This window comes from Sus scrofa, chromosome 6 (assembly GCF_000003025.6).
Source record: "Sus scrofa isolate TJ Tabasco breed Duroc chromosome 6, Sscrofa11.1, whole genome shotgun sequence".
NCBI lineage: Eukaryota > Metazoa > Chordata > Mammalia > Artiodactyla > Suidae > Sus > Sus scrofa.
The window spans coordinates 58,884,520-58,894,232 of NC_010448.4; the positions used below are offsets into that span (position 1 = coordinate 58,884,520).

Below are 9,713 nucleotides of genomic sequence, written 5' to 3' on the forward strand. Positions count from 1 at the left end.
AACCCGCAACCTCATGGTTCCGAGTCAGATTCGTTAACCACTGCACCACGACGGGAACTCCCCTGCACTTCTTTCTCATTGGTCCTTCTGCTACATGATGGACAGGAATCGCCATCCGTCTGTCCACTGCTCTAGCTTATAAAGTCCACATCCCGAAGACACCTGCATGACGTGTGTTAGTCACTATTGCAAGCCCTTAACAGAACTGACTCAACAGATCCTTCAAAATCCAACAAGCTTTGGGATAATCACTTCCCATTATTCCCATAGGGATCGGCTGGGGACACCGACGCTCCAAGCTGGCTTATAACTCCTTTAAGCTCACGTGGTTAGGGAATGGCCTGCTGGCTTTAGAGCTCACCCCTAAGCCCTGAGCCCTGAGCCCTAGAGCCCTAGGGCATGCCTCTCTCACCAAAAAGTGTAAATACATATCTGCTGAATGCATACACCTGTCAGATGGACTGCCGAGGCAGTGAACTAGTTAGTGGGGGGGGGAATGAATGAAGTGCAAGAGTGAATTAATGGCTGAGTCAAGGATGAGTGAGTGAATGAATTGAGGGAGTGAGTGGATGGCTGAGTACGGGGGTGGGGGGGAGCAGTGGTGCAAGATCGCTCGGTCCGTCTCTCTAGGGCAGGGTTTCTGCACTTGTGACTTACTGACGTTTAGAACAAATAATCTTCTGCTGTGGGGGCTGTGCTGTGCATCACAGGATGTTCAGTAACCTCTCTGGTCTCTACTCACCGGGTGTCAGTAGCCCTCCCTTTTCCAGATGTGACATCCACCAGTGTCCCCTGGGGGCACAATCCCCAAGCAGGGAGAGCGGTCACCCACCTGTACTCCTCCACATAGGACACATCTTCGGCCACTTGCACGGGGCTCAGGGGCACTCCCCGCCAGAAAGCCAGGCCCTGGAGCTGCTGGGCCACGGCTTCTGCCTGCCGCCGGGCCCCCCGGGCGGCCGCCACCAGCTCCGTGCGCTGTGTGAGCACCTCCTCCAGAGTGGTCAGCTCAGTCCTCACAGCCTCGCCCAGCCTCTCCACCATCTCCAGCACCTGGGCACAGCAGTGGGTCTGGAGTCAGGGCAGGGCATTCTCCAGGGTTGCCAGGGTAAAATAGGAGTGAGCAGGGGCAGGTGTCGGAGATCCAGGCGCTAGGGCATCTGAGAGTTGAGGGAGGGGGCTCTGAGGTCCAGATCATGAAGTTCTGTGGCTTCGATCAGGAGCTTGGGGGGGTCAGTGGCTTGAGCCGCAGGAATGGAGACCCTAGGTCAGCTGTTTGCATCTGCCTTCCTGAGTCTGGGGTCTAGGTCCAGGGTCTGCAACTGGACAGGAAATCTAAGTTCTGAGGTCAGGCTGGGTCTCAGCCTCAGGTCTGGAACCCTGGGGCTGGGGATCAGAGTGAGGCCCGTTGTCTCAGTCCTGGGTCTCTGGCCCTGGATCTGACCTGTGGGAGGGGCTTGGGTTTTGGTGTTTGGTCTCTGAATGGTTTGGCCTGTAAGTTGAAGTCCAGGGCTGGGGCCTTGTGTGAGGGTGGGGTCTGGGTTTGAGCCCTGAATCCCAGATCTGGACTAAGGTTCCAAGGGTGCCATGTATGAGGCCCTGATTTGCAGTCAGGGTTGAGGGTTGGGTGCATAGATGGAGGTCTGCATGTTTGAACCTGAACCTTGAGTCTGGGGTCTTAAGATCTGAATTTAGATCCCATTTCCCAAGGAGCAGGCCCTCTGCCTTGTGTGGGGTGGGGGGAACCAGTCTGGATGTGGGTCTGGGGTCTGGCCAGTTCCTGGCCCCTCACCAGGTGGTCAATGGCCTTGAGTGTGTGGTTGGCATGCAGCAGTGCAGAGCTGAGCTGGGACACCCCATCACTGGTCTCGCTGTTGCCATAGAAACCGATGCCAATGCCAGCGCTGAGAGGAGGAGGAGGGAAGGGAAATCACGACCAGTCCTGGGACCCTGGGGGCCACCCCCCATCTCCTCAAATACCCAATCCCATCTCCAACCCCCATCCCATTGGTCCAGCCCCATCGTGGGAAAGGAACCGCTCCAGCCCGGCCCCCACTGGTTGCCAAGGTAACGGGAAGGTCTCACTCCCCCGGCCCAGGGACGTCATTGTGATGCTAATGGTGGGTGGAGTGGCGAAGGGGAGGGGGGCCCGAGATTTAACTCGCACCTCCCCAAAATGAACCCCAGTCGTGCCCAGCCCCAGGATGGGAAGTCATCCTCACCCCCCCACCCCACGGCCTGTGACTACCAGCCCACACCTCCCCCCTCCATCCTTTCCCCAGGCATCCAGGGCTCCCTGCACCTGTCCCTTTGGGATCCAGCCGTCCCCTCCACCACCTCCTGGCGGTTCCTAGGAGCGGAGGCCTTCAGCCACCTCCCAGGGTGGGGGGGACCCCGAGCCTGGAGCTCCCAGCCTTCCCCCACCTCGGGACCCAAGCGTCTGGACAGCTGGGAGGGAAGCACGGGGAATGTGGGCTGATGGGCCAGAAGCCGGGCGCCCCCGCCCCTCAGTTGCCAGCAGACCGAGCTCCATTGTGGGGCCTGAATACGGGCCCTATCCCCGCCGCCCCCCCCCCACCCCAACACACTGTGTCCCTCCGCGGAGGGGGCCAGGCCTGGACTGGGGTGGAGGACGCCCCGGACGCCCTAGCAGTTCCCAGCCTCGGCTACGGGGGCCCCCACGGGGCCCCCACCCCCAGCCCTGGGATCGACGCTGGCTCCAGCGCCCCTACCCATTGTTCCCAGTCCCACAAAGCTGCTCTTGTTCCCAGGCTCCGGGGGCCGGCCGTGTCTCTCCGCCTTTGTCCGCCTCCCCCGTCCACCCCCACTCAGGAGAGCCCGGAGAGGGAGCGTCTTGGATGCAGGACTCCCAGCCTCCCTCCGCCACAGATATGCGCTCCGACGCACACACTGGTGGGGGCTAGGGGCGGGAAGGGGGGATGACAACGGCTTCCCCGCCACTCTCTCCCCCCCCACCCCCGCGCCACCCCGACTCTGGTCTGCCCTGAGTGGTGGGTGCTGCCTGGCCAGGGAGGGGGCCGCCCTGAGTGGTTCTGAGTCAACTGCGTGTCCTCACGTACCCTGCGCCTTGCCCCGTCGGGGCTCCTGGGGCGGGGGTTCAGATCTGAAGCTCCACTCTGCCGCTTGGCTCACACGGCCTTGAAAAGTCACCTCTCCCCAAAAGCCTTCCTCTGACAAAACTGGGCGGGACAACCCTGATCAAGCCAGGTTCCAGCAGGAAGGAGTTGAGACCAGCTCAGGTCTGCTCCTGGATTGTCAGTTTCCCCTTATTGTTTCTCTTCCCGATCCAGATCAGCTCCCTGGGGACAGGGAGCTTGCTGGCTTGGTCAGTATCTCCTGGCACATAGTAGGTGCTCAGGAAAGAGGTTGAGTTCATGGGTGACATCACTCAACATTTCATGGAGCAGAACTGTGAACCAGGCGCTGTAGGTTGCATTTAACCTCACCACAACTAGGAGGTGGGTGTGGCTATGCTGTCCATTTCAGAGATGTGGAAACAGAGACCCAGAGAAACTAAACTGTAGGTCCCACAGCTATTCCATGGCAGAGCCACCAAACCCAGGCAGGGTGACTGCCCAGCCCTTAACCCCTTCTCCACCCTGCCAGGCCAGGCTGGCCTTCAGAAGCCACTCCTCCCCTGGGACCTCAGTTTTTCCATCCGTCAAGTGGGAGCAATTCTCCCTGCCGTGAAGCTGAAGGGGATTCTGGGGTACCACCAGGAAGGCTGACAGAGAGCTTGGGGAGCCCTGTCCCCACGCCCCACCCACCCTGGGGCCCCATTACCAGCCGACGAGAAGGGCAGCAATGCAGCTCCAGGTGACACAGCCTCCACCGGGTGGGGGACTCTTGGCCCCAGGGGGCTCTGGGGGGCGGCAGCAGCAGAAGCGGATGAGGTAGACAGCAATGAAAATGAGGCTCAGGCCCAAGCCCAGGCCTGCCAAGGCCGCCACCAGCAACAGGGCCTGGGGAAGGGGGTGACATCAGGTCTCAGAGGGGCTCTGTGCTCCCCCTTCCTGCGTGGTTGGAGTCTCTGGGTCCCAGATCTCAGAGGGGGGTGGCATCCCTCATTAGCTGGGGGGCCAAGCCCAACCTGTGGTTTGTGAGGCAAGCTCAAGTCCCCAGTCCCTCCCAGGCTGGCAGCTGGGGTGCTTGGACTTGGTGCTGGGGGTGGGACCAAGTCTTGGGTCTGCTCTGCCCTCCCAAGGCTGTGTGACTCTGGCAGGGGCCTTGCCCTCTCTGAGCCTCAGTCTCCTCCTCGCTGAAACCAGGTAGTTGGAACAAAGCACCTGCAAGGACATGCCAAGACCTGGAACCCGGGACTGTGTGGGGTCCAGGGGTGTCGGGGGCACCTGTTCTGGGCGACATGTGTGAGGTTGGGGGTGGCAGGCTTCTTTGTCCCTCCTCCACGCTGGTCCTCCCCTCTCACTGCTTGATCACTCTCCACTGATGCTGAGCTCTGCACACCCACCGCAGGGTGAGTCTGTCCCCTGGGGACTCATGGGGAGGGGACGTGACAGCCTCCGTGACAGTGTGTGTGTGTGTGAGAGAGAGAGACTCAGAGATGGGAACTGGGAGGTTGAGAGTGAAGAGGGGAAAAAGGGAGGGAGTTGGGGCGGGAGAGGGGACTCACAGAGAGAGAAAAGTAGCGACTCAGAGAAAAGAGAGAGACGAGATGGAACCAAAGGCCGGGAGGACAGAGGCAGGGAAAGAAAACATGTCTGTAGCTGGAAATGCCTCACAGGATAATGGGGCTCCCCATACGGCAGGATTTTACAGCGGACACTGCGCGGTCCTGGCCATTTCACAGATGCCCAGAGTGGGGCAGGGGTTTACCCTCAGCCACACAGCATGTTAGGGACGACTGCGAGAGCAGAATCCGACCTCTGGATTCACCAGCGCCAAGTCCCCTAAACCACAGGGTCTGCACTTTGTCCTCGCACCAAGGTGTGTGTGCAGGTGTGTCTCTGAGAGCACCTGCATCTGCAGGTGTGAGAGTGAGCTGTGCCTATTTGTGTGGTTCTTTGATTCCTTCAGTCTGTAAATGGTTTCCGGTTGGTTGATGTGTGAGAAATAGTGTGTGAGTGTATACGTGAATATGAACACATGAGTGTGTGAGTGACATGTGTGAGCATGTGTACATGAGTGGGTGTAAAGGTGTGGGTGTGTCTACGTGTGAGTATATATGGGAGTGAGTGTGTGCGTGTGTGTGTAGATGTGTCTGTGTGAGCACATATGTGTGAGAGTGTGTGCAAGTGTGTGTGTGCGTGTGGACGAATGTGTGTGAGTGTGAGCACATAGGTGTGTGTGTACACGCGCGTGCAAGCGTGACTATGTGTGACCATCTATGTCTGATTGTGTATGAGTGTGTCACCCCAAGCACAGGGGTGGCACCCAGTCCCTGATTATTTTCCTAGCTATCCCCAGAGGGGTGACCTCCCTAGGGGACAATGTCCCCTCTTGAGGCATGTGTCTCTGTGCCTGTGTGCCAGCGCTATCACCCTGTCCATGATGGGGGCAGAGCGAGTCTTCCTGAGTGCCCCTGGTGGTGGTTGGGGCTGGGGACCCTGCATGTGGCATCCGTGTGGGAAGGTCGCCTTGGCCGTGAGCAGGTGTTCGGGGACGGTGCTGGAGGCTGGGATTGTGTAATGGGGAGGCTGTAGGCGACGGGATGGCAGGGCAGTCCCCGTTTGGTGGGGAGAGGGCGGCGTGGAGTAGGCAGGGAGGAGCTGCTTACGGCTGGCACAGCCCAGCCATGACCCAAATAGCTCAGGATACAGCACACGTCCGGCCTCCGCTTTCCTGGGACCCCCCCCTCCTAAGCTTGCCAATCCCTAGCCCCTGGTCCCGAGGGTTCCCCAGGACAGATCCCAGGGGTTTAGACATTACAGGCAGGGCCCAGGACCCATCGCAGGGCTCCACATCCTCCCCACCCCCCCACTCGGTCCCCGGCTCAGCCACGCCATGCTCATTAATCTCAAAGTCAAGGACTTGAATTAACTGGGTCAGGGGACAGTTCTTTTGCCCCTCTTGGAGCTGACCCAGGCCGGGCCCCCTTCCCCAGGGGCCTCGGCTTCCCGAAAGGTTCCCACCCAGCCCCCCCTCTGGCCCCATTTCGGTCATCCTAACCTCCCCAAATCAAACCTCGTCTCCTCCCCACCCCCACCCCGGCCCCCTCCTGCGCGGCCAGCCCCTCGGTCCTGGGACAGGCTGGTAGCATCCTTCGCCCGCACCTCCACCTGGTTTTCCCAGCTCCCGCCCCCAAACCCCTCACCCCCTTTCCCGTGTCAGGTCTCAATCCCCTCCCAGAAGCGGGGCATCTCCCAGCCTTCCTCCTCCCCACCGCGTCTGCCCCACGTCTGCCCCTCAGTCTCCTGGGTCCCACCTTAACTGGGACGCGTTTAACTGGACTATCCCGAGCCTAGAGGGGAGGGAAGGGTCATCTTTTCGGATGCAGATGGACCTTTCCCCCTGGCAACCCTGGACGCCAGCTTCCCAGGCAGCTCTCGAAGACCTGGGAATCCGAAGGCCCCCAGTCCCCTCCCTCCTCTGGGACTCTGGGCTCCAGGCTCCAGCGCTCCCCTATTTAAGAAGCTAAGGGTCGCCAGCACCCGTCCCAGGGGAACCTCTGGTAAGGGAACCGCAAGCGCCTGCTCCCTCAAGACGCCAAAGTCCAGCCCGGCTCCCACCCGCAGCGAACACGGGAATCTGTCACCCAGCCCCTTCTCCCGTGGGAGAAGCTCTGGCCCCCGGACCCCACCCCAAGCCCCCGTGCCCGCTCCCACCTGCTGGTATTCTTGTTCTTGGGGCGCGAAACCGCTGGGCACCGGGCGAAGCTGGAAGTCAGCGCGGGGCAGCTGGTGGAGCAGATGCACCCAAGCCGAGGGTCGGTAGCCCGGGGGCGCCCCCATGGCCCCCGGGGCGGGCGCAGCGGGGCCGACACTGGGGCTGCGGGAGCCTGGGAGCCGAGCGGGGCGCGGGTGGAGCGGGGTCTGGCGGGGCTCAGGGGAGCGAGCAAGGGGGAGGGAGAGGATGGGGGGCGGAGATTGGGGGAAGAGGGGGGAGGCGCAGGCCGGGCGGGGACGGTGCTGCCCCTGGCGGCTGCGGGGGGAACTGCGGTACCATCGCAAGTCGGCCGACCGCAGGCCGCCCGCGCCTCAGGGTGGCTCCCACCTGCGGCCCGCACAGGTATCGCGCTGCTCCCATTGGTGGCACCGACAGAGTTGGGATTGTATCCCCCTAGAGCATAAGGATTCCTTTCTCTTTAGGAAGAATCTTCATGTCTGTGCAGAGGCCGCTAGTATTTGCACAGTGTTGTACAATAATGGTCACTTAAAATAATGGTCAGTTGCATCAATAAAAAACCCCTCACTTCTGTGTGCAAGCTACTCTCACTTGGACACCTCCCTGGGTTAAAAGCCTTCTCCTAGGTTAAAAAAAAATCTGTATAAGGACACAGCTTCTCTACACAAACCTCCCCGTTGTGCATAGACCACCCAGAATGCATACCCGTTTATCCGTGTTAAGGACCCCTTGCATGTGCATAGGGATGCTTCCAAGGCAAAAAACCTCGCTCATCTATTTGGGGACCCCTCCCATCGTTATAAGGATGCCGCCCATGTGTTAAAGAACCTCTCTGAACTGATCAAGAATTTCTTCGATGTATACAAAGACCCTCTACCCTTTGTCCCTAATTTTAGAGTTTACAAAGTATTTTTCCAGCTGCTACCTCTTTGAGTCTCTCAGGAACCCACTGATGCCACCTGATAAGAGGAGGAAGTAGAGGGGACCCGGCCACCCAGCCACCACCCAACCAGTCACTGCCGGGGTTAAAACTAAAGTTCCCAGAAATCTGCCCCAGGGGTTCCCCTACCCCTGCGGGCTGGGCTAGACTTTGCCACCCAGGGTCCCCACACATGGCCTCCCTTGATGGGGAATGAGATGGGGAGGGTGAAGAAAGGGGAGGGAGAGCTCTACCTATTTCGTCCTAATATTTTGCACCAGATTGCTGAAAAAGGGCTGGGGGGGTAGCTGCCCCTCTCATAACTAGGGATAAAAATAAGGGTGGTGGTCAGAGTGGTGGTCCTGGGGATTATGATGGTAATGACAATGATTCTGGTACTGCTGATGGTGATGGTGATGTGATGATGGTGATGGTGGTGACAAAGATGCTGGTGATGGTGATAATAGTGATTATGTTGATGAAGGTGATGGTGAGGATGGTGATGGTGAAGATGATGAGGATGGTGAGGATGGTGATGGTGAAGATGATGAGGATGGTGAGGATGGTGATGAGGAGGAGGATGATCAGGATGGTGATGGTGAAGATGATGAAGATGGTGAGGATGGTGAGGATGGTGATGGTGAAGATGAGGATGGTGATGGTGAGGATGGTGAGGATGGTGATGAGGAGGAGGATGATCAGGATGGTGATGGTGAAGATGATGAGGATGGTGAGGATGGTGATGGTGAGAATGGTGAGGATGGTGATGGTGAAGGTGGTGATAGTAGTAGTGGGGGTGCTGATGATACAGGGGAGAGTGAGCTAGTTGGTGTGCACACACACACACACACAGAGTCATCATCCCTACCTTATGTCTTCTCTGGCCTAGATCCCGTTCTGGCTGAGTCGTATCTTCCACCATCCTCAACCAGATGGACATGGGACATCAGGAGATAAGGAAGATCCTGAGATGAGCAGCCATGAGTCTTGCTAGGTAACCCCAGGTAAGTGGTTTCCCATCTTGAAGTCTGTTTCCCAATCTGTAAAGTGAGGGGAAAGGCAGTGGGATTAGTCTGTCCTAAAAGCCCTAGGTTGGATAATATTCTGCATCATGTCCACAGTCAGTGGTTGTTGAACCACACAACTTGCCAAGGAGGAAAATTCCAAATGCCATGTGTGTGGTTGGATGCGTGTATATGTGGGTGGGGGACGGTCTGAGGTCCTCACGGTGACTCTACCACTCAAGAGTACTCAATGGCTCCCTATTGCCTATGGTTTCAAGTCAAACCCTCTCAGTCCTGGCTTTATGCCTTCCACCATCCATCCTCAGGACAACTCCACACAGATCACATCTGCAGGTGATGGGTTTCCAACTGTAGGACCGCAACCCTCAGTGAGAAGTGCATATTACATGATCTGGCGCAAACACACCCAAAGTAAAAAGATTCGTGAGACAAAAGCTGACCTTCCCTGAGTGCAGTGTTGTCTGATGTTTTCCATTGTGCATTTCTTCTAGCTAATAAATCAAAATCTGATCAGGACCCCATACATTTTTCATGATTGGGCTCATGGATCTGGACTTGCCATCTGAAAAACACTGATTTTTGAATTCTGGAGAATACCTGTATGGGTGTTAGAAAAGGGCAACTCCTACTAAGTAGGAGGAGATTATACTGCTTCCAGGGGGAGCTCAACGGTCTACTTCTGAGCTGCCTCCAGTGCGCCGGCGCACGCACACATGCACACTCCCTTCCGTTCCACTCAGAAAAAGGTTCGAATCAACCAGATCTCCCCCATCCCTCCCTCCTCCCCCTTCCTCTCCCCCCCCCACCTCCATCCCCGTCTCTCTCACCCTATGGTTTGGGTCAGAAAGCTTGCACGCTACCTCTTTAGAGAAGGGCTTTAGCTGCTGCGGATGGAGCCCAAGGCATCCCTCCTGGTAACAGGAGACCCGAGATGCTGTCGGACAGAG

The 9,713-nt window shown here is 58.2% G+C and overlaps 1 protein-coding gene across 4 annotated transcripts in view; it reads right to left on the minus strand.

The window, feature by feature from the left end:
* Positions 1-7,081, minus strand: part of TTYH1 (tweety family member 1) — a 20,809-nt gene extending 13,728 nt beyond the window's left edge. For 2 of the 4 annotated variants that reach the window (XM_005664827.3, XM_013998769.2), the window contains exons 1-4: positions 6,804-7,023; positions 3,805-3,983; positions 1,793-1,904; positions 833-1,053 (exon numbers count right to left, since the gene is read on the minus strand). In XM_005664827.3, coding sequence (XP_005664884.1) covers positions 833-1,053; positions 1,793-1,904; positions 3,805-3,983; positions 6,804-6,929 — 638 coding nt within the window. In that variant the 5' untranslated portion in view covers positions 6,930-7,023. Of the gene's footprint in view, positions 1-832; positions 1,054-1,792; positions 1,905-3,804; positions 3,984-6,803 lie in introns of all 4 variants that reach the window. The other 2 variants (XM_021094971.1, XM_005664828.3) reach the window with 2 other exon arrangements.